General features: G+C 50.3%; 1 protein-coding gene across 1 annotated transcript in view; it reads left to right on the top strand.

Annotated features, from left to right (window-relative positions):
• The first annotated feature begins 100 nt into the window (after positions 1-100).
• Positions 101-24,439, top strand: part of LOC122192273 (SREBF chaperone) — a 39,316-nt gene continuing 14,977 nt past the window's right edge. The window contains exons 1-9 of the mRNA XM_042892796.1: positions 101-486; positions 10,370-10,499; positions 11,573-11,730; positions 15,475-15,695; positions 17,102-17,207; positions 18,142-18,314; positions 19,019-19,145; positions 23,031-23,143; positions 24,128-24,222. Of these exons, the coding sequence (XP_042748730.1) occupies positions 365-486; positions 10,370-10,499; positions 11,573-11,730; positions 15,475-15,695; positions 17,102-17,207; positions 18,142-18,314; positions 19,019-19,145; positions 23,031-23,143; positions 24,128-24,222 (1,245 nt within the window). The 5' untranslated portion in view covers positions 101-364. The remainder of the gene's footprint in view (positions 487-10,369; positions 10,500-11,572; positions 11,731-15,474; positions 15,696-17,101; positions 17,208-18,141; positions 18,315-19,018; positions 19,146-23,030; positions 23,144-24,127; positions 24,223-24,439) is intronic.

Raw genomic sequence — 24,439 nt, 5'->3', positions numbered from 1 at the left:
CTCTCCTCTCCTCTCCTCTCCTCTCCTCTCCTCTCCTCTCCTCCTTGGTTCCTAGCTCTGCTGCTGCAGCTCATGGCAGCTGTGCTCATTCTTAGATTTTCTGCCCTTTCTTCTAGGCAAAGCCCAATAATTTGATCCAGCTGCCTCTGGGCTCATACAAACTCTCCCTTTCTTCTGAGGAGCTGCAAAGGTTTCCGAAGCAGGTAATGTTTATGTCAGTGGTAACATTTATTTTCATTTTCCTTTTGACCTTTTTCCCTCTCTGTTTGTAGGGGGATACGGTGCCTTGGAGGTGCTGCACATGCTGGATCTGCTTGGCTCCCTGATGTGCCTGGGGATGGCAGCTAGGTGACAGAGGTTGAGGATGACCCTGACTGAAAAGCTGCGTGAGAGGATATCGCGGGCCTTCTACAACCACGGGCTGCTGTGTGCTTCCTACCCCATCCCCATCATCCTCTTCACTGGCCTCTGCATTTTGGCCTGCTGGTGAGTCCTGCCAAGTCCTGCTTGGCCTGGGCTGCTGCTCTGGGGGAGCATTCATAGCCAGGTTTCATCTTTCCGTGTGGGATAAAAGAAGAGAGGGAACGAAGCATCATCATCTGATTTCCTAACTAAATAGGAAGTGAAGCTGTACCTGCAGTGCTGGGTCCAGCTCTGGATCTGGGCGTACTGAGGAGAATCCAGCACAGGGCCACCAAGGTGCTGCAGGGCCTGGGGCAGCTGTGCTGGGAGGAGAGGCTGAGAGGCTGGGGCTGCCCAGCCTGGAGCAGGGGAGGCTCAGGGGATCCACCATGGCCATAAATCCCTGCAGGAGCTGCAAGGGGACGAGGCTGGGCTCTGCTCACTGGTGCTGGTGCCAGACTCAGAGGCAAACAGGCACATAGTGGAGCACAAATGGTTCTGTTTGAACATAAGAAAATGCTTTTTACTGTGAAGGTATTGAATCATTGGAGCAGGTGTTCCAGATTGCTTGTGGAGTCTCCTTCTTGGAATCATAGAATGGCTTGGGCTGGAAGGAACGCCGAGGATCATCAAGCCCCAACCCCACTGCTGCATGCAGGGCCACCAACCTCCCCATTTCACAGCAGCCCAGGCTGCCCAGGGCCCCATCCAACCTGGCCTCCAACACCTCCACGGATGGACGGGGCATCACAGCCTCTCTGGGCAGCTGTTCCAGCCCCTCACCACTCTCACAGCACACAACTTCCCCCTCGTGTCCAACCTTCTGGAAGCAGAAGCTGCCTGCACGTGGCCCTGTGCCTCTGTGGCTGACCTTACTTTTGCTGCTGTAGCCTTGCTGACTACCCTCAGCTCTTAGGGATTGTCTGTGGGCCTTTTTTGATCTACGAAGTTTAGGAAGGAGCTGTGGAATGCTGTGTGATAAACAGGAGTTGTTTTCAGGAGCTCCTTTAGCTTTCTCCAGTGTAAGAGCTGTGTTCATTTATCAAGGTATCTGGAGTGCTTCCCTGTTGTGCTTCCTTTCTGACAGGTCATCTTCTGCATTTTCGGGTTGAAAAAGGAAGTGGTGCTGGAGGAAGCACACATACTCTCATGCCATTTGAGGGCAAGGAACTCCTGTTTTCTTGGGGCTGAGTAGCTTTGCAGGTGCAATCTATGCATTGTTTCTGCACTTAAAACAAGAAATAAAGCTTATATTTACATCCACCTACAATACAATGAGGCCACGTTAACTGCTGTATTGTTTCAGGCTCCTTGGCTTGAGCTAGAATTGGTTTGTATTCTTGCCATAGCTCCAGGTCAGGGGCTCCTCTACAAGGAGCATCTCATAAATACAAGAGGCAGCTCCTCCTTGCTTGCTCTATGTGGAATAATCTGACCTCTGTGGTGTGTGGGTGCACACAGTTAGCTCTGTGGCCAGCAGAAATGCAGCTGTTGAAAGCTCATTCCCTAGCAAATGGGTAAGGACTGTGAGGGTGAGAACCTGGAGCAAGCTGGTCATTAGCTTTTCAGAATGCCAAACTAAAGACCGTAATTTCTTTTCTTAATCAGAATGCCTGATTGTAGGAAATGGTACCAAATAATAGGAGCAAAAGCGGCCAGCAGTCACCTCAGTGGCTGGCTGTCTATGAGAAGGGCAGTGAACTTCAAAAGCATTGTAATAATCATGTAGATGTGTTTCTAGCTAAGATGCTAACTCACTGAAGGCTGAAGTCGAGTCTTGGACCTGTGCTATGTGCTGTGCTTTACATTCCCTGCACACTGAACTCCATTACTCCATTTATCATCAGGCTGACTGCTGCATTTTAAACTCTGTCCATGCAAACAGCCTTCCAGGATGCAAAAGGAGCAGCTGCTGGGCCTGTTCAGCACATAGTGTGGAGTGAGTACTGTTTTGGGAGCCATTGCGTGCTGCTGTTTACAGGAGTTGGTGTTTGCTTCCTAGGGAAGCTTTCTGTTGGGTGAGGTGAGGCACTTGCTGATGGCTGCGAGTGTCACATCTTCCTTTTGTTCTGCAGTCGTACTGCAGGGCTTTGAGTAGCAGTCCTTGGCACCAACTCATTGCAGAGGCGTCCCGTTTTCTTAGAAGAAATCTCACTGATTCATCCACCTCACTTTAAAAAAAAAAACAAAGAGATGTGTTGAAATCTGGAGAAGGAAGGCGGCAGAGCAAATCAGGGCCCAGCATGAAGGTAGAAGCTCATCTAGGCAATGTTTTGGTCCTGCGTGGCTGTTAAGAGGCCCTCAGCACTGTTCACAGTGGATCTATGTCCAAGTCAAAGATGGCACACAGGTGGAGTGCTCCAGTGTTCATCAACAAGGAAGGAGCTATAGCATCTTTGGTTTGTCCCTGTCCCTGAAGAAATAAGGTGGAAAAGGGAAACAGAAGGAACTGAAGGACATAACACGTTCTTCAGTCTCAAACGTGGTTATATAGACACAATCATACTTAAAATGCATCGTATGACTGAAGTAAGAAAGGATGCAACTTGAGATCTTGAAAGAGAGAAATGAGTCTTCTCATCTTCTGTACCTGTATGCACCCAGCATCCCTGCAGGCATTCAAGGCCAGGCTGGATGTGGCTCTGGGCAGCCTGATCTGGAGGTTGGTGACCCTGCACATAGCAGGGAGTTGGAGCTGGATGAGCATCGTGCTCCTTTTCAAGGCCAGGCCATTCTAGGATTCAAGGCAAGCTTGTGAAATTGTGCTGCAGAGGAAATGAGGTCAGTTGGAGCTGCTCCTCCCCAGGGCAGAGCCCTGCAGTTCTCTTCCTTGAACTTTATCCGGCGTCAGTTCTGGTTCTTACTGCTGTGACAACGGTTACCATGCTGGTGTTCCTCCCGTTGGGATCAGGTCTCGAGGATCAGGTAGCACAGTCCCTATCAAGTACGTCAGGGGTTGTTTGATTGTATTCTGGTGAGGCCACTCCTGCAGTACTGCCCCAGTTCTGGGCTCCTCAGTACGAGAGATAAGAGCTATGGGAGAGAGCCTGACTTGGTGCAGCTGGATGGAGAGATGAGGGCAGATGTTGTCTTCCTGGCCTTCAGGGTTTTTGAAACAGTATCCCATGATATCCTCATAGATGAACTCAAGAAGCCTGGACTAGATGAGGGCAGTAAGGTGAGAACTGGCAGTCCTGGGTCCAGTCTCGTTTAACATCTTCATCAGTGATCTGGATGAAGGAATGGAGGTGAATGCAGAGCCTCCTTGGCAAGTTTGCTGCTGACAGAAGATTGGGGAGGGTGGCTGATGGCCCTGAGTGCTGTGCTGCTGTTTCTAAGGATCTCGACAAGCTGCAGAGATGGGTGGAGAGGAATCGATGAAATCAAGGGCCCTGCAGACGAGGAGGAACAACCCCGTGCCCCAGCACAGGCTGCGGGCTGACCGGCGTTCAGAGCAGGGCCGGTGGATGTGAGGGGACAAGAGCCAGCAGGGCGTCTGTGGGCAAGAAGGCCAATGGCATCCCGGGCTGCACTGGGAGCAACGTGGCAGCAGGGTGAGGGAGGGGGTCCTCTGCTGAGCAGCACTGAGATGGCCTCGCTTGGAGCCCTGGGTTCACTTGTGGGTCTCAGGTACAAGAGAGACCTGGGTGTAGAGTGGAGTGAATCCAGTGAAGGGCTGCTGAGGTGACAGAGAGCCTGGAGCAGCTCTTGAGGAATGTTCAGCTTGGAGGAGACTTGAGGGGGGACCTGAAGGGGGGAGGAGGAGGATGGATGGGGCCAGACTTCCCAGAGGCTGTGGAGGTGATCTCCAGAGGTCTCTTCTAACTTCAGCTGCTCTGTGATCTGTGTAGGGAAGGTACTGCAGAGCCTGGGGCAGCCGTGCTGGGAGGGCTGGGGCTGCTCAGCATGGAGCAGGGGAGGCTCAGGAGATCCACCATGGCCACAGATTCCTACAGGAGCTGCAAGGGGATGGAGCTGGGCTCTGCTCAGTGGTGCTGAGGCCAGGACGAGGCGCTGGGCTCAAACTGGAGCTCAGGAGCCCATCAAGAGGCACTTCTTTACTGTATGGGTTATGGAGCCCAGGCACAGGTTGCCCAGGTAGGTGGTGGTGTCTCTGGATATCCCCAAAGCCATCTGGACGTGCACTTTTTTCAAGACTTAGTTCTGCTGAGAGGCTTTCACTGTGCTGTGTGATAACCAGAGAGCTGAGTGGCTGACAGCTTCTTCATGCTCCAAAGGCACAGGGAACACAGCCTCCCATGGAGTGCCTGATGGAAGCTCTGTGTAACAGCACCTCTCAGCAGAAAGAAAGCTGGGGGCAGGACAGGGACAACCTTCACTTGTGCTGCTCAGATTTTTGAGGGCCCTGGCAGTGGGAGACGATGCAAAGCAAGCATCATTTGATCAGAGGCAGCTATTGGTTATGTGCTTAGTAATGCTAAACAGGGAACTGTTGCTGCCAAAGGCCTGGCTTCCTGTGCCTATTGGCAGAGCCCTTTTTCCAAAATTTCTCCTATTAGCAGTGGGTTTTCAGACTTTCCTATCCTTGCAATAGCTGGGTTAGGCGTGAAACAGTTTAAAAGCTGGTTCTGCAGTGAGCAAAATGGAGGTGGCAGCTATTTTAAGGCAGTGGATCACCACCCTCTGTTATCTAAGAGCTGGCAGCTCTGCTTTCCTTCGTGTTCTCCAGCAGAAGGCTGTTTGGGGGTGGTAGTGATCTCTGCTTTGATGCTGAGAAGGAGGAATACGCAACAGTAGGGCTTGCAGTTCTGTGGTGCTGCCAGCTGCCTTGGGCTGCCCTGGCACCTCTCCCTCTTGGCCCTTTAAGCTGTCTTGAAAATATGTAAAGTAGCTGGATGAACATTTTTGCCTGAATCTACCTTGTGCTTGGCAACTAGCAAGCGCTGGTGCTTGAATTCAGCCATACTGACTCACAGGCAATCTGTTCTTCTTTTGCATTTGCAGAGGATTGGGGTGCATTTATGTGAGCATCTGAAAAGCCCTCCTCAAAACCAATCCTTTTTTTTGTTTCCTTTGAACTTTCCTGTGACCCATTTTAGATCTCCCTTTCCTCCCCTCCTTGCCCTGTGCTTTCTGGTTGGGTGTTCACCTCCTTCCGTGGTGGTCAAACAAATCTTTAGCACAGGGAAGTGTGAGAGGAGCGAAGCTGAAGGCTGGAAATCGCCATCCTGGAACTTGCTGGCCCTTCTCATGGGGGTAAGAAGTGCAGAGGGAGCATCCTGCTGTCCTTGTCACGTTCAGGGGCTGTGGGATGCTTCTGACACCTCAGGAGCAGCTTTTAATTTGATTTTACTGTTTTTTGCTGACGTTGGTATCTGAAATAGTAGGCTGGAGGATTTCTTGGTGGCATGGTGTTATTTTTCCACTTTTTGCCTGCTGGTCTCAGGTATCACTGATGAGATCCACTCATGTCAGCATCTGAGGCTAAATACATTGAAGAACTCATCTCCTAAAGTCTTACTGAAACAGCTTGCAGTAAACGTATGCTGGCACGCACATCCTGTGTGTTCTGTCATCAGACATCAAAACTTTGCATAAACAAATGCTCAGATATTCACCGAATCACAAGGGTTGGAATGGCCTTCTGGAGATCACCGAGTCCAAGCCCTGCCCAAGCAGGTTGGCATCCAGGCACGTCTTGAGTATCTGCAAAGACCAGACGGCACAGTGTCTCTGGGCAGCCTGTTGTGGTGCTGTTATTGTGCTCTTAGTAAATATATACCCCCCCTGCACCCCGTCCCTTGTTGGGGACCTCCATTTATGCTGCATCTGGCTCAAGAGGAAGAAGCTTTTGGTGCATGCTTACCCAATGTGAGTCTTGTTCCTGAGCCCTGCTGCAAAACAGCAGCATGAGCAACCTAGGCTGCCTAGCTTGTGCTGTGGCAAGCTGTTAGAGCAGAGCTGTGCCCTGTGCTGGTCGGTTGGTGCCTGTGCTGCAGTGCTGGCTGTAAGCACAAGGCAGGCAGTCCTGGCTGAATTGCTCTGTGCTCCTTTAGCAGTGATGGGCATTAGAACCAGGGCTCACTGACCTAAAGGGAGGTGAAGAGGATTATGTGTTACTTGGTGTTATGGCTCTGCTTGTCTGGGCAGCCTGGGTGCAAACGGAGGAACCCATCAGTGTGACCTGCACAGAGCTGTGGAGGGGACAGAGAAAATCTGCTTCACGTGAGAAAGAGGCAGCCTGAGTGACCTGCTGTGTTAGATGCTGCCTTCCCCTTCCTTCCCTGCTATAGGGATGGGTTCAAAACATGCACTGGAAGGGGCACGTGGATCTCTTCTTACAGCACCAATCCCGCTCCATAGACTTAATTTAAGCAATGGAGTTGCAGGGAAGAGCTGAGCTCCATTCAGATTGCACTGAGCTCAGGCCTGCAGGTGGAGGCATATGGGAGCTGTGGCTGTGTTGGCTGCCCTGGCAGCTGCTGGAGGATGTGCTCCTTAGCTCCTGGGTGGCTCCAGACCTGGTTGTTCTTTTTTTTTTCATATAAAAATTCCCCCTTTGCTCATCCCCTTGTTTTGTTGCAATGATCCTGCCAAAAAACCCCCCCCACCGTTTGCTCTTTCCTGTGTTGCATTTGTGGGTGCTTCTGATTTGTGTGGACAAACAGGAGAGTCGTAACATGGGGAAGAAACAACCAACCAAGAAGAAATTCACCTTTGTTCATTTAAAAATAGCCTTTCAGGAGCTGTGAGTTGCCATGCCCAGCGTTCTGGGAGGTGGCTTGCACTTCAGGATGGGAGTGGTTGGCTTCTTCCCCTGCACAGAAAGCAACTTTTGCAGCAGAAAAATAAACCAATGACTGGATTGCCACCAAATCTCTGTACAGGCTGCAGCCGAGCAATCTGTGACGAGTTGCATTTGCTCTGATGCCACTTCATGGCCTCAGCACAGAGGGGGCATGGCAGAATCCAGAACTGCTTGCTGTGATGTGCTCAGTGCTGGAGAGACCTCAGTGTTGATGACCAGGTTGTTGTTTTGCAGACTGCTGTGGAAATTTGGGTCCTTAAGCCATTTCCCAGCCGTTCTCCTGTCTTACTGCTTTCATAACTCTGCCAGCAGCTCTTATAAGTGCTCCCCAATCCCCAAAGTGTAACGTTGCTGTTAAGGACCTGGGTGAGGGACCTTCACTCAGTGCTTCTGGAGGCATCCCTTGGCTGTGTGCTGCACAGCCCTGCACAGGGACAGCAGCCCTTGGGGATCTCCCACCCCTCACCATGGGGCTGGGCACCCTGTCCTGAGGGTCCATGCTGGGGTGGGGGGGACCAGAGGGACCCTGAGGTGCCCCCAGCTCAGCCACACCGTAATTCTGTGCACAGTGAGCTCCTACCCACGTTGTGAGTGTGCCAGGTTGGGGAGAGCCATCCGTGTGGTGTCTGCTTTTGGAGACACGTGGACAGGTTGGGAAGATTGAGGTGAACCTTGGAAAGCTCGGTGAAGACGAAAAAGCAAATGCAAAGTTCTGCATTGGACAGAATAAGCCCTTGGAGCTGTGCAGACCAGATTTTAAGGCCAGATTGGATGGGGCCCTGGGCAGCCTGGTCTGGTATGAGATGGGGTGGTTGGTGGCCCTGCATGTGGCAGGGGGGTTGGAGCTTCGTGATCCTTGAGGTCCCTTCCAACCCTGGCCATTCTGTGAGCTGGAAGGCAGCTTTGTAGCCTAGGATGAGTTGGGCAGCGTGGCCCTGCAGCTGAGCAGCCAACTGCATCCTGGGCTGTGCTAGCTGGAGTGCAGCCAGCAGGGCTATGGGGCAGTTCTCCCCTTGTTTGGCCTTGTGAAGCCACAGCTGCTGTCCTGCAGCTGGGCTGAGGCTCGGAAACATTGCTGTGCTGGCATGGATCAAACTGAGCTCAGCGAGGAGGGCATCAAGGTGGGGAAGGGGCTGAGGAACCACAGAGCTTCGTTCCAAGCAGATGCAGGGGTGATCTCACTGCTGCCCACAGCAGTGGGTAAGAGACACATGGTGTGGATGTAAGGGAAGATGTGTTAGTTAAGAGAGCAGTCAGTTATCAGAATAGATGCCCAGAGAAGCTGTAGAACCCCGGTCCTTGGAGATATATGTAGCCTGATGGCATGGCCCTGAGCAAAATGCTGGGCTTGGTTCCAGCAGGAGGCTGCAGCAGAGCCCTCAGATCTCTGATCCATGTGGGTCCTGCAGTGCACGAGGTCCCTACTTGCAGCAGGGCTGAGCTTGGGGTCGGGCTTAGAGCCTGTCTGCTTGGCTTCCGAGCATCCCCAGTGATGGAGAATCCACAGGAGGCTTCTTCCCCAGGTCAGGCATCCTCCCAGGAGCTCATTGTGCCCCTTTTAATTGTTTTCATCTTTATACAAAATAGTTCTCGCCACCTTCTGGGTGCTGGAGCTCCTCTTGAGTTGCACCACCAGGCTCTGCTCGGTTCTGTTATCTGACAGCATCAGCAGGACCTGTCAGCACGGTCACCTATTGAGCTATTCAGCTTTGTGTATCTCATCTTCTCTATTCTAATTGACAACTGTCATAGCCTGGCTCAGACACGCAGTGCTTGCTCTGTGTATCTCTGCAGCCTCTGCTTTCAGCTGTGACAAGCAGTTGTCTTTTAAAAGGGCCAAAACTGATTTCTGCTTGGGAAAGGAAAAGAGGCTGTGCTACATCTCCAGATTGGGGCTTTTGTTGGGCATTTTCGCCTCTGATGCATTATCACATCATTTTATTTCATTTTTTTCCTCTTCTTTTCCATTGCACAATGGAACGATAATAATTAGATGCTGTGGTTTTGTCAGGCTAATAAAATAGCAAATCTGACAAGCTTTGCTTTTGATTCCATTACTCTTTTTCAGCTTTTGTTGTTCAGTCTGAAGCCTTATCTTTAGCTGCTGCTTATCCGCTCCACGGCCTTTGATGATGCAAGCTAATCCCTAACAGAGCCAGCAGAGCACTGCGTGGAAACCATCCCAAGGCCTTTATATTTATGCCGACAGCACTGCCAGAAAAGCTTGGCTATGCTGAAAGATGTGCCAGGAGTTCGAGGCCTGATAGGTTGACACGCATCTCACACAAAAGGGCAGGAGCAGCAGAGTCACAAAGCCCTGGAAGCTCTGAGCTCTGCTTTGTGCACCACTGCAGTGGTTGGACGATCCCTGGCGAGCAGCAGGCTTGCTTTTTCCATCAGTTCCATTCTCGGATGGTTTTAATGACTTTAGAGACTCTCCAGAGCTAAATTCTGCTTTTTATCAGAAATGGTGGAGAAACTAAAGGTAATAACTCTCTGAAACCTCAGTATTTCAACTTTCAAATAGTTTCAGGTATTTATTGTGCTGTAGTGATCTGAGGATTGCAGCGGCAAGGGAGAAAGAAGATAAATGCTGCCTCGCTGTACTGTTAGCTGATTGCTGCTAGGTCAGGATAGGAGCCATCTAAATACAATAAATGATCTCATTTTTCCCCCACAGGGCGGTGAGGCACTGGCACAGGTTGCCCAAGGAGGCTGTGGATGCCCCATCCCTGCAGGCATTCAAGGCCAGGCTGGATGTGGCTCTGGGCAGCCTGGGCTGCTGGTTGGTGACCTGCACACAGCAGGGGTTGGAGCTGGATGAGCATCGTGCTCCTTTACAACCCAGGCCGTTTTGTGATGTGATGATTTTGTGCAGGCTGTGGAATAGCAGACACAGCTGTTCCCAGCACTACCAACTTTCCTCTTTTCCTCCCAGCATTCTTGCCTGTCCCTTTCCAAGGGAGAGAACCTCTCCTGCGTGTTGGAGAAATGTGTAAAACTATTCCCACAAGAGCTGAAGCACTGTTATATTGTGTCTGTCTCTTCTATCCTGCAGAGATGGGTGTAAGCTGGGGTGGGCTCCTGTTATTCTGCCCTTTGAGCTCTTCTGGGAGACTGTTTAAAAGCCTGGCTTGAAAAAACCAACCAACCAACCAATCCAAATGACAATGTTTCTCACTTGTGTCTTAACCACAGCTACCCGCTGCTCAAGCTGCCCTTACCTGGAACAGGACCTGTGGAGTTCAGCACCCCAGTGAAGGATTACTTTCCACCCTCCTCAGATGTGGGCTCACAGCAGGGAGATGCCAGCGAGCGCCCTGACTGGGTGAGTGTGTGTGGGGGCTGCGTGGGGCAGCAGCAAGACAGCCCTGCTGTGCTGGGGTAGCTGCCCTGCCTGCAGATCTGTGCTGATCCATGGACAGTGTGCTTTGGTTGGGGTTGCTTTGTGTGGTTGCTGAGGTCAGGCTGTGACACCAGTGGTTTTATGTGATTACAGTCTTAGTCTGGAAGAATAAGAATTATTCTTACTCCAGGCTGCCCAGAGAGGCTGTGATGCCCCATCCATCCGTGGAGGTGTTGGAGGCCAGGTTGGATGGGGCCCTGGGCAGCCTGGGCTGCTGTGAAATGGGGAGGTTGGTGGCCCTGCATTGGTGGGGGGTTGGAGCTTCGTGATCCTTGAGGTCCCTTCCAACCTGGGCCGTTCTCTGATTCTAAAAGAGAAAAAACAAAAGCATGCTAGGCATTTGGAAGAGTTGAAAGCTCTGAAATGCTGTGTGAGGCCTTGTTCTGCAAGGTTGACATGGGTAGCTTTGTTTTAGGGCAACTTAATGATGAGTTCTGGGACGGCTGGGCCCCGTTTCCTTATGCCATAGGAAGGCGTGCAGCCTAGAGCAGCAGCCAGTTGAGTGGTACAAACCACAGAGATAAACTGGGCTGAGATTCTGATGTTCAGGGTGAGGAATGAATGTTTCTTTGGCATGAACAAGGAGCAACCCTGATGCTTTCCAACGGGTCTGATAACCTGATCCAGTACATCAGGAAGCCGTTCTGAAATGATTCTTTGCAACCCGTGTTGTTCTTTTTCATTCCAAACTCTCTGTAAAGGGGAAGTTGCCCATTGGCTTACTATTTCTCTCTCTACTCTCTCCGTGCATGTTCTTATTGTAATCGATATCATTTACCTTCTTGTACCCTTCCTGGTGCATCAGAGAGCTTTTTTCTCATGCGAATGACTCAAGTTGATAATAGGTTGCTACTGCTGTGTTTCCCCTCTAATTTGGGAGAGAAAAATAAAGTCTGGCAAACCCCTTCCTGAAAGCTTGCCAGGCTGTGATCTGATTCTGCTCAGCAGCTTCCTGCTCACCGTGTGCTCCCATTCTCCCTCTGGTTTCCCTGCAGTACGTGGGTGCTCCTGTGGCCTACATCCAGCAGATCTTTGTGAAAGCCACTGTCTCCCCGTGGCAGAAGAACTTCCTTGCTGTGGATGTCTTTCGTTCGCCGCTGTCCCGCGTCTTCCAGCTGGTGGAAGAGATTCGGAACCATGCCCTAAGAGACAGGTAAGCACTGCTTGGGAAGGCTGGTGTGAAAGGCAGGACTGCACACAGCCCTCTTCTCCATTGTGGCCCGTTGAGTCTGATCATCAGCTTTGAATTTGTTTGATTCTCAAAATCGCAGCCCATGAGGGATGGCACAGCAGTCCTGCAGCTTTTGTGCTGACCTTCAGCCTGTGCTAAATGGCAGGAGCCCTCTGCTTACAGCCTTAGGCTGAGAGGTCAGCAGTGGTCCTTCAAGGTTACTCCTCCTGTAGCAGATATCAGTGCCATATAATCCTTTCCATAAGCATGCAAGATGTGTATTAAAGCAAGTTCACTTGATGCCACCGTGTCTATTGTGAAACTCTTCTACAATTTCACATGATCAGGATCTTCCTCCTGGCTTTCCACTTTGTGTTCAGGGCCAGTTTATACCTGCTTGTTTTTCTCCTGACGCAGCATTTGTGCAAAAATAGCTCTGATATTTGCAGGGAAAACTCATTCTCCCCAACCCAAATCCTTGGTTGTTAAACTAGGCATAGGAAACTCGTGGCTCACGCTGGGAAGGTGGCTCTGGTTTCACTTGGTTGCATTGGTTGCTTTTCCCGACACATTCTTCTCTATGTTTCTTCCCTGAACATGGGAGATGAGGACTGCATGCACAGGAGTTCTTAATGAAGTCTCATTTGTTCCTTATTTTCCCTGGAAGTCCCTTTTCTGAATGCAGTTAGGTTGCAGTCCTGGTTGGTCACATCAGCATTGCGTGTTGGCATCTCCCTGTGCATCATTCTCTCATTTCCAGCTGATGAGCTGGAAATACAGCAGAAACTCATTTTAGTCCTCCAAGTGCATGGGGATTTTGTACTGCCAAGAGAAATGACATTAAATGTAACCCAGCCCTTGCATTGCCCACTTCAGACATTCTGTTCCCCTCTGTGCTAGCAGTGCACCTTTATTTGGTGTCCTTCACAAATGTTTGTGTATCTTGCTCCAAGGTTAGCAGTAAAAGCACGAAACAACTGTGGTTCTGAGCTGCCTGTGAAAAGTCCCACTCTGCTTCCTCCAACACCACTGGCTCCCCTTTCAGCAGCCCCACGGCTGCTTTCCTGTTAACTTTGTTCTAAACTACGTTACAGTCTTTGTGCCAGCTTCTGTCTCTCCTGTGAACCAAAGCATTTTCTGTAGGTGTCAGGGGGAAGTTTTTCACTGAGAGGGTGGTGAGGGGCTGGAACAGCTGCCCAGAGAGGCTGTGATGCCCCGTCCATCCGTGGAGGTGTTGGAGGCCAGGTTGGATGGGGCCCTGGGCAGCCTGGGCTGCTGTGAAATGGGGAGGTTGGTGGCCCTGCATTGGTGGGGGGTTGGAGCTTCGTGATCCTTGAGGTCCCTTCCAACCCAACCATTCTGTGATGCTGTGATTCTTTAATACGTTTCATACCTGTTAATTTGCCTCTTTTTCTTGTAAAATGTTTTCCTCTGAGTTACGAGTTCTTATTTGCTGTCAAGTTCTTGACTAGGTTTGCTTTCTAAGGGCAGAGAGGCTTCCTGACTTTTCCTTCTAAGCTCAGTGAGAATAATGATGGTGAGGGCAGGCAGTGTGGTGAGCTTGGAGTCTTTGATCATCTCCTGGCTTCCTTCATTCTTTGTCCTCTAATTCACATGGCTGGCGATCACGTACTCTTTGTTCATTACACATTTCCCTGGCAGCATTCTCCATCGCTTCCTTTCTGAGCATTCACTTTACCACTCTACCTGATGGTTTGTCCTCTTTTAAGAACCAATCCGTGTCAGTTAGCTGTCTGCTTTCTCTCTGATGCTATTTAGAAATGCCACTCATGCTGTTAAATATAGAGCTCTTTGCTTCTGCCTCACAAAGCCTTGGCGTTCTTTCTGTTTCCAGTTCATCTCCATCTCTATCATATGTATAATCTTTATGTAGTTGCCAGTTACAAGTCAGAAACTTCCTCCTGCTGTGTGCACTGTCTGCTCGTTATCTCCCCTTTGTGTGCTGCCCTTGGTGAGCCATGAGGCAGATGGGGGCAGAACCAGCCTCGCACAGAAGACAAGGCAGTGGCTTAGGCCTTTGGACCTGAGCCTTGGGATGAGGGCTCCCATTTGGTGGCAGGCTGGGGATTTCCAGAAGCTTTGAGATACATCCTGAAATGACCTCAGAACCCATTGTCCGTTTCCTCCTCACCAGCTGTTTTTATCAGTATCAAAGTTAAGCACAGATCGTTTTCTTGCTACGAAATAAAGCATTCTTTGATACTGACACACGAGGTGGGACAGAAGCAGCAGCAGGACGTTGAGAACTGGATAGGAAAGACAAAGTGATTCTATTTTTGTTATTCTTGGCATTGATCTCTGCACCTACAGTGCTGGGCACAGGGGCCAGATGCATTCACTTCCTAAAGGAAAACTCTCAGGCTTGTGTGCAGTGTGAACTGTTGTCTCCGTTATGTTTCAGAGTTAATTAAAGCCTTAATATAGAACAACAGTCTTCTTCCTTCTGAATCACAGAACAGCCTGGGTTGCAAAGGAGCTCAATGCTCATCCAGCTCCAACCCCTGCTGTGTGCATGTCACCAACCAGCAGCCCAGGCTGCCCAGAGCCACATCCAGCCTGGCCTTGAATGCCTGCAGGGATGGGGCATCCACAGCCTCCTTGGGCAGCCTGTGCCAGTGCAAAAGGCATCACTGCATCAGTTCTTTTGGATTCTCTCTTGGAAAGTTTCTGTTCTTACACACAAGCACAGTATTGTCTGATGTTAATTTGACAGCTGTGGCTTTTCCTGCCCTGCACTGGTGGGATATGGATTCTGGAGGGGTTGTTTGCAAAGCCATATCTTGATCACTGTTGGTTCCATGTGTTCTCCTTGTGTAAAAAGCCCTCAAGGGAAAGCATTTCAAAACAGGACTCTGGCTGATTTGTCTTCTAGAGCACTTTCCTCTGTTATCCTTGGGCTGGAGCCAGGCAGGGTTGTTCTCCAGAGCCTTAAATTGGCCTTTGTTAAATAGCCTCTTCTGTGCAAACACCACTGATGGCCCTTATGGTGTTGAGGGAGGTGTTCTCTTCTGGATCAGCAGCTCTGGCTTGTCTGGCCAAACGTTGTGCTGATAGGTTGTAACTGAGCCCTCCCAGTCAGGTGCTGTTGGAAGCCCAAGCTGAGTCTCTCCTGAATTACTGCAGGATAAGGGTTATGTGTCTGTGTCACAACCCCAGGTTCCACGTCACACCAGGTTTTGGTCTTACAGCTCCATTTATATCCAAACCTGTAAGGCATTTGCTAATCTGTGAGCACAGAGCAGTGCTGAAAACAATTTGCACAGCTGCAGATACTGAATCCTTTGTGTGTTTCCAGAGAAGTCTTACCCACCTCAGGCAGGCTAATAGGCATTCCTGTGCAGTGCCCCATTCAACAGATGTGCAAGGAACTGGAGCAGTTTAAGGTCTTTGAAGAGGAATTTCGGGGAGCCAGTTTCTCTGTGGTTCGAAGAGCAGTGCCTTAAATGTGGAACTGAAAGCTGTGGCATCTCGGATGGGTGAGCAGGGAAAGCTATGAGGCCAGAGAGTATGCAGAGCAATGATAATGAGGTTCTGCAGATTGCACTCCTGTCACAGTGAGCTCCTGGTCCGTGGCCCAGGGCTCTTGATCCTTGGTCATTAGACAAGGCAGTGCAGGTCCTTGGGTTGTTCATCACAGAGGTTTTGCCTTTTGCTTGTGAGAGCTGCACCTTACGCAGCAGTGTCTGATCTTTGTCCGCATTTCAGCTCTGGTGTCAAAAGCCTGGAGGAGGTTTGCCTTCAGGTAACAGACCTTCTTCCTGGCCTCAAGAAGCTGCACAATCTGCTCCCTGAACACGGCTGTCTGCTGCTGTCTCCAGGGAACTTCTGGCAGAATGATCGAGAGCGATTCAATGCTGACCCAGACATCATCAAAACCATCCACCAGCATGAACCAAAGACTCTGCAGACGTCAGCTACTCTCAAAGGTAAGAGGCTGAAGCTGCCAAAGAAGCTGTCAGAGATGCCTGCAGCTTGCACTGCTGTTTTGTCCTTGCTTTTAGATTGCTGCTAATACCAAATTGGGTGGCATTTTGTTACTCACAACATCCAGAATGAAGCCACCAAATGTATTTCACCACTTGCTTCATACCCATGTTTGAAGTCCTTTCTTTATTTGTGGAAAGCAGATCATTCCGCGCAGTGAACCCCCTTACTTGGGTTGGAGTAATCCCAGACACTTATACAGACTGGGAGAAGAGCTCCTTGAGGGCAGCCTGGCTGAGAGGGTCCTGAGGGTCTGGTGGATGAAAAACTGAATGTGAGCCAGCAGTGTGTGCACAAAGCCCAGAAAGCCAATGGTGTCCTGGGCTGCATCAGCAGAGGGGTGGCAGCAGGGACAGGGAGGTGATTGTCCCTCTCTGCTCTGCCCTCATGTGTCCCCATCTGCAGCACTGCATCCAGGTCTGGGGCCCCCAGGACAAGAAGGACAGGGAGCTGTTGGAGAGGGTCGAGAGGAGCCACAGAGATGCTCAGAGGGCTGCAGCACCTCCCTACAAAGACAGGCTGAGGGAGCTGGGCTTGTTGAGCATGGAGAAGAGAAGCTGCGGGGTGACCTGAGTGCAGCCTGCAGTGCCTAAAGGGAGCCTGCAGCCAGGAGGGGAGTCAGCTCTTGGAAAGGGGAGATGGCAGCAGGACGAGGGAAATGGTTTGGAGCTGAGGGAGGGCAGCTGGAGGTTGGATGTCAGGGGAAGTTGTGTGCTGTGAGAGCGGTGAGGGGCTGGAACAGCTGCCCAGAGAGGCTGTGATGCCCCGTCCATCCGTGGAGGTGTTGGAGGCCAGGTTGGATGGGGCCCTGCACAACCTAATCTAACACTTGATGCAGTGGCAGCAGGGGGTTGGAGCTTTGTGATTCCTGAGGTCCCTTCCCACACAGGGCAGTCTGTGATTCCATGACAGCTGCCTGCATGTATCCCTGTGTGCTGTTCAGGCCATGATCTCAGTGGGATCAGAGACGAGGAGGGGCAGCTCACAGCACTGGAGCACTGCTGGGGATGGATGCAGGCTCTTCAGGAAGGACAGGCTGGGAGATGAGGGGAGCTCTGCTTTGTGTGAAGGAGCATCTGGAACACATGGAGCCTTGCTTAGGAGGAAGTGATGAGCTAGCTGAGATGTCTCTTGGGTTAGGATTAGAGGGCAGACCACTGCCTCCATCATTTATTTCCCTGTATCAGACATTTGCACACATTAGCAGTATCTCAACAAAGCACTGAGAAGGTGTTTCCTATCAGAGCACTACATCTAACTCAGAATTTTTCACTCCAATTGTTCTCATATCCCATCTTGCATGCCTGTTTTTCTGTTACCATTCGTGACCCACGCTGTGTTTTTGCAGATCTGTTGTTTGGACTCCCTGGGAAATACAGTGGGGTGAACCTGTACAACAGGAGGCGAGTGGTGTCATACACTGTCACACTGGGTCTCCAGCAGTATGACTCCAGGTAGGGAGCTCTGGCTGTGCTCTTTTAATGTTAGGACACCTGTACTCGTTTCTTGGAAAGCTTGCTCTTGTTTTTTCCTGCTCTTGTTGTTGCTGTGCTGTTGTTTAGTCTCCATTTCCTTACGTCTGGGGGATCTTCTGGAGGTGCTGTAGAAAAGCAGGGTGCTCTTCTGGGGAGAAACGAAGTACTGTCAGCACTTGGGTTCCTTCTAAAGAACAGTAGGTATAATACCCAAAGCTGGCACTGGGAGTTCCCCTGATGATGGCTTCATCTGCAGACGGAGCTGTCAGTTGTAGCAGCCAAGGCCCAGCAGGTCTGCTTTGACCCAGTTCCTGCTGCACAGAGCTGGAGTGCTTTGCTTTCCAGCAAGCACTAATTCAGCTGGTACCGACTGTGAAACCCCCCTGGCAGTGTTGGCAAAGCTGGTTTGGCTTGAGCAAACCTGAGGATGAAACAATCTGCTCAGTGCTGCATAGAATTCCCCAGGGAATGCCTGGGACACAACTGGCAGCACAGCAGCCAAACCTGTGCCCATCCAAGAGCCCTTCAGCCTCAAGGACTGTCACGTAGGAGCTGTAATTACTTAAAATGTAGGGGATGTTTGAGCCTGCAGGATGTTCTGCTCCCTAGGGCCAAGGTTTTTGATGACCAGCCCTCGCTTTAAATAGTTTTGCTGAATCTTCACAGTTATCTTTGAAGCTTTACAGAAATCAAGGTGTGGGAGATAGATAGCCACAGTGCAGATGTGCTGGATGTGGTTTGGGCCCTGGAGGAGCAGAGTTAGCAGTCAGACCTGGAGAGAGCCGTGTTTGGTAAATCTCTATGGATCTGCAGAGCTTCTTGTTATTTGAACTCATGGAGCTCCTGCTTGGAATCGCTTGCTGGCTGTTTGGTGCAGTGTGGAGGACAGCCTGCTCACTTCTCTCCCCCCCAGGTTCCTCAGCAGCCTCCGTTCTCGCCTCAAGCTGCTGCATCCCAGTCCAAACTGCACGCTGCGGGAGGACAGCATCGTTCACGTGCACTTCAAGGAGGAGATTGGCATTGCTGAGCTCATCCCCCTCGTCACCACCTACATTATACTCTTCGCTTACATCTACTTCTCCACACGTAGGTTTGTGGGGTGGAGAGCCTGGAGGGGAGAGCAAGCTAGTAAGCCACCTGTATGGCACTGAAGGGACGGGTGGTGGGGTGCACTTCCCCTGTCCGTAGCACTGCCACAGCACTGCACACACACACACTTAGCATTTAGCTCCACTGACTCCCATAGCACTTAGGCACCAGCTCCCTCCTGTTTCAGCAGCAGAGCTGATGCTGACATTTGGCCGTGGTCACGTGGAGGATTCACAGCCTTGCTGATGTGGTTTCTACTCATTGGTTCCTTTCAGCCAACGTGTTGTTATTCCCTGTGATATCTTCTGAGCTTTTCAGTGTCTTACATAGTATCTGCCATAGTAGTGATGCTTTTTACAATTTGGACAGACTGATTTCTGGTCATACAAATGAAACACGTGGTTTTAGGCTTACTAGCTGTATTTAAGTTCCTTTTCTCATGCCTCAGCAGTGCTGTACTGGAACTGGTATAAGCTGCAAGCCAAGTGCTGTCCTGTGTCCCATCCTTGTGAGTGTTCTTACACAGTGGGAGTTTTGGGATCTGTGTTTCACACACTGACCCTGAGCTGCCACCAGCCCTGGGCTGCAGGCTGGTAAATACCTGCTGCCACAGATCAGGATGAGGATCTGTTCTCCTTGATTTGTACTAGCATGTCATTTTCTTCTGCCTGCTAATGGAGACTTTGCATTCTGCTTTTCAGGGAAGATCGACATGGTGAAATCAAAGTGGGGTCTGGCCCTGGCAGCTGTCGTGACAGTGCTCAGCTCTCTGCTGATGTCAGTTGGGCTGTGCACACTGTTTGGTTTGACACCCACTCTTAATGGAGGGTAAGTTTCCAGCACCAAACCTCTTCCTAAACAAGGGCAGATGGAGGTGAAATCCTTTGAAAACAGCTGTCCAGTGTTTAGTCATTAAGTATTTTTCATCTGAGGTTACATCGTTTACTGATACTGCTGTGTAAAATTATCAGCAGACCCCTCTTGAGTTGAAGGGCCGTGTACTTCTGTCTGTCCAGCAGCAAGACCTTGCTAGATCACAGTGTTCCCAGAGCTGCCTCGGTGCTGAGCAGTTGCCTCTTCAGCCTCAAGCAGAAGGAATTGGCTGGGCCAGGTCTCATTCCTGAACGTGATTTCCTGGCAGTGGACTGGGCACCCACATACCTTTCTCCTGCAGTGACTTGTCTTGGCATCCAGAAGGACTCACTGCTTTTTCTCTGGTTGGCTTCACTACATTTTGCTGGGAGAAAGTGCGTCAAGGTGTCAGAACTGACCTGCACTGTCTGCCTGCTGGCCAGCACGAGGGAGCGTGCACCCATTGCTCATCTCTGGCAGCATCTCTTCTGGCTGGGGTTCCTGTGGGTGCTCAGACTTTTGATGTGGTTGTTATGGTTGTTACCACTCGTGTTTGTGTTGAGAACACCTGAGAACTCAATTAAAGTTCAATTCAGAATCTTTTGGCTTTCAGACCCCTTCCCTGAGTAGCTGAGGAGTTACCCATCATTTTTCTTCCCATTTCTCCTTCCAGCTGCTGAAACAATTCAGGTCTGACCAGGAGGGAGATCTCTCAGTGCTGGCAATAGTTTACCAGGAGCCAGACCAAGAGAGGGGAATTCCTCCCCAAGAAACCTAAAAGAGCTGTGAAAAATTGACTTCAGAAATGGAAATATTTGTTCCCTTTTTTTTACCTCTGTGGTAATTAGGAGACTTAATTACGGATCAGGATGAGCTGTACAAATAGAGCAGATAGGATCCATGGGGAGTTTATGCTTTTAACTCAACCTACAACACAGTATTTGGATGCAGATGTATGAGTGGAATTCAAGGGGGTTTTAACCTGGTTTTGGTTAGCACAGTGAGCAAGGCCTTTGTGTGCTGTTAGCCTTACAGTTGTCACACTTAAGGGCTAAACTAATCCAGCCATTCCTTAATTAAGGCAGTCCTTATTTCTTAAAGTAGCTTTTCTGCAAAAATTCTTTGCCTTAAAATGATTGCATGGAGGGTTTCCTTTGGAGTTCAAGCTCAACTCTTGGAAGCTTCATTCCTGCAGTGCTTTATAAACGCTGTTTAATTAGATGGAGGATGCTTGGATTCTGTGGTTCTGAGCACACTGGGCTTTCGTTGACTTCTGGTGGCTCTGACAGGGTGGCTTTTTGGCAGGCTGGTGCTGCTGGTGTAGGTAAATGCCATGCAGCACTGTGGTGGGCGCATTTGGTGTAAGGACTCTTGTAGGGATGGATTCCACAGAGGGGATCTGCTTCCACTCCTGACTCAGCATCACCATCCCAAAGCGCGCTGAGCCTGCCCTGTCAGCTCTTAAATGCTCATCATTTCCTGTTCTTGGCAGCTGCCTGAGGTGGGATCATGCTGAAATGTGAAGTGAAAGTAGGACTGAGGACTGTGTGGAGGATGGGTTGGGAGTGAGGGTGCCAGGAAGATCCTTTGACTGTCCTGCATTGCCCAGTGTCTGCCAGAGCGCTTTCCCTCTTGCTGTCTGCTTCCAGACTGGGCAGTGTTTGTGCTGTGTCACTGCACCAGCTGCTATCCTGCTAGGGTTTGCCCAGCCTCAGCCTGCAGCCAGACTGCCTTGGCTGGACTTTGATCTGACTTATAGCCTTTTTTATCCATTTTGACTCCAGCAGAGCCTTCTGGATATGGGTGTGTTGGTTTTAATGGCACTGCACTCACAATAAGCCCTTTTCCCTCACCTGTTTTTGTAAGAGAGCAGTATTGACTTTTTACTATCGCATGATACGTAAACCAGACCTTAATCATCATCAGTCTTCTTTTATCTTTCTTTGATGGTTTTCCCTTGTCTTACAGCGTAGCTCAAATATTGAGGAAATGAAATAATTACAGGTAAGGTAGACGTTAATCTCATATTGCAGAAAAGAAAATTCAGTGGAGGTCAGTGATGTGATCTGCCCAGGATTTGAGGCTGAGCTGAGGCAGAATGCTTGGAGATCACTGAAAGAGGGCTACGTGAGAGCTGGAGGATGTGAAGGCCTCACCAGCAGCTGCTATCTCACCTAGATTAGAGCAATCACAATCTCAGATAATGACCCACTGCTGCTCCCCGTTCAGTGCTGCTGTTTGCAGGGTGTGACAGCTTGTATCTGACCTGCACAGCCTTGCATTGCTCTGCAGGAGAAGCTCATGTCGGATTGCTCTTAAGCTGCTTGTCGCCTGCAATGAAAACTGCTGACTCTTCGAGGACTATTTCAGCTCGTAATCTGTGCCTAATAATTAATTATCTTCAGCAATTGAAGCGGCTGTTGAAGCAGGGCGTAGTTGAGAGTTGTGGATTTCCTCTGCCAGGTTTGTGCTGCCTTCCAAAGGCTCACTGCAGGCAAGGCAAGGCAGGTCTGCTGTGCCTTGCAGGGCTGTGTGTGAGGGCAGGAGTCTGCAAGGCTGTGCTTTTGGGCAGCCTGCTCTGCACATGTGTGCTGTGCTGTGCTGTGCAGCACCCCTCTCCCTCGTGGCTGTCTCTCATTCCCTTCATTCAGCAGTTTCCATCCCTAAGGATTCCAAAGAGATTTTCTCACATCTGCCTTCTGTCCCGAACCACTGCTTGGAGGAGTGACACAGGTTATGAACTGAAAATGCCTTTAGATAAAGGCAGAACTGAGGGCTTGCTGCATTTTAGGTTCTGTGACATGTCCGAGGAGCCCCTGATGTCCTACGTGCCTTTGTGTTCTGTCACTTGATATGGGAATTCACCTTCTGTGCAGGTCGTGGACTGGATCTGGAGGGAGTGACACATTGCACAGCCACTGATAGAGCTGGCATTCAGATAGGAATCCTGCAGGTTTCGTGGGTTTTGTGTGTGTTTTTTTCAGTAATCCTTCTTTGAATGGAGCTCTTGCTGTTTCAGCTTGCCATTTGTGCAAGGAATTGGAAGGACCTAGCTGAGTTAGCAGTGTTTCCAGGCAGGTGTTTTTTCCCCATTGACCTTGTAAGGTACAAGCTGATGGCAGCTGCCTGCCTGCAAATTCTGCTGAGCTGTAGGCAGCTGGAAACAGCCCTGGGAAGTTGGTTTCTGGTAGTGGCAGGAGGCAGATGTGCTCCTGAAGCCTGTTGTTCAGCTGTCTGAGCTGCCAGTGAGTTGCACAGGGCTGAGGACACACGCACAGAGCAGCACAGCACACACCCATTTCCCTCCAGAAGCATTTTTGCTTACATTCAGCTGGAGGGAGATGAAGAGATTTATGGTCTGCCTTGTTTCTGGCATGGAACAGCTTTTTTTCCTCCCCCCCCCCCCCCTATTGATCTGAACTGTAAGTAATTAAAAGAGAGAAAAAAAAGTCACAGTGATGTCCTTGAGCACTTGTTCTCTTCTGAATGTATTCTGAAGGGCAGAACCACAGCAGTATGCATTCCTGAGCAGTGGGTGCCAACGATCCCTGGGAGGATTGGTTGGTGTGCAGTTCCTTTGTGCCCTGCACACTGTGCTGTGTGGTGGCTTCTAAGCAATCTGCTCCTTGGTGGTGGTGGGACAGGGCTCTGACCTTCACACTGCAGTGATGTTCCTCGTCCATCTTCCTCTCTGAACCTCTTTGTCCTACGACTCCTTGAGGGAGAAGAAAGAAGGGATTTGGCCAAGAGTAGTGGGTGGTGTTTCCTGCCTTTGGCTCCGGGGCGTTTGCAGTTTAGCCTGCGTTCTTCCCTTGTTTTCACCAAAGATTTCATTCTCAGTTCTGTTCCTTTGTCCTTTAGAGAGATATTTCCATACTTGGTTGTTGTCATTGGCCTGGAGAACGTGTTGGTCCTCACCAAGTCTGTTGTCTCTACGCCCGTTGACCTGGAAGTGAAGCTCCGCATCGCCCAAGGTATGCAGCCTGCATGGACTCACAGCACCACAGAATGGCTTGGGGTTGCAAGGGACCCCAAAGATCATCAAGATCCAACCCCCCTGCTGCAGGCAGGGCCTCCAACCTCCGCATTTAATACCAAACCAGGAAGGGTGGAAGGCTGCTGAGAGAGAAAAAGTAGGGTAATGCTGGGTCTGGGAGGTGGGGAGTGATCTTAGCTGTGCTCTGTAGTGGAAACAAGAGCTGTTTGTGTTGAGTGGGAACTGGGAGTTGAATCCTAATGGTCTGTCTTGGTATTTTTATGATTTCCAAGAACTGATGTAAGCCTGTAATTGCGAGCACTGCTTTTTGCAGCTCTTGGATGAAGCATTGGCTAAATAGGGTTAAAAAAGTGCTGGTAAGGGAGAGCTGCATCCCCTGGTGAGGATATTTAGTACCTTTTCCTATTGTGTCATGGATACTGTAAGCACAGTTCACAGTTCTTCTTAAGTTCTGCTGAGCATGTGAGAAAATGATCTGCTCTCCAGCAGGATTGCAGTGTGCTCAAACCACGGGTAGATGGGGTTTGCAAACTTCACAACTATTTCTAAGCATTAGAAGTCCTTATGAAGGGACCTCTGAAGGCCATTTAGTCCAGCTGCCCTGCAATGCACAGGGACAGCACAGCTCCATCAGGGCTCAGGGTCTGATCCAGCCTGGCCTTGGAAGTCTGCAGGGATGGGGCATCTGCTGCATCTCTGACAACCTGTGCCAGTGCCTCAGCACCCTCATCATCAGGTGGATTAATGATAACCCATCTGATAAGGACACTGGAACATACAGGCCAGCTATTTGACTTGTAAGTAGATATCCAAGACAAGTCCCATGAATTTTAGCCTAAAAGTGCCCTTTTTTGTCTGTTGGGTAAAGATGCTGAATGCAGCAGGCAGTCCTTTAAGCTGTGCTCGTGCCTGTTCACCTGCAAGCAGCCTCCTAACCTCTCTGTGCATGTTATTTCCCCAGGTTTGAGCAATGAGAGCTGGTCAATTATGAAGAATATGGCCACAGAGCTTGGGATCATCCTGATCGGGTATTTCACCCTTGTCCCAGCCATCCAGGTGAGTGTGGCTGATCAGTTTGAGCACGCAGGACAGACTGCAGGCTTGTAGGCAGCACAAGAATGTGGTGTGCAATGCTTTGCATTAGCTGTTCAGGAGCACCCAGCTGCTTCATGGTGAGGAAGGGAGGAATCTGTGCCACAGCAGGAATGTTTCTCTGGGAAGCTGCCATGGGAAAGGCAGTGGTGCCTTTCGTTCAGTCAGTGCCAGGCACCTG

This window comes from Lagopus leucura, unplaced genomic scaffold (assembly GCF_019238085.1).
Source record: "Lagopus leucura isolate 7727_CA_CO unplaced genomic scaffold, USGS_WTPT01 227-0_obj-0_obj, whole genome shotgun sequence".
NCBI classification, from domain to species: domain Eukaryota; kingdom Metazoa; phylum Chordata; class Aves; order Galliformes; family Phasianidae; genus Lagopus; species Lagopus leucura.
The sequence above is the reverse complement of the archived record's forward strand: the minus strand, read 5'-3'. Positions and strand labels throughout refer to the sequence as shown.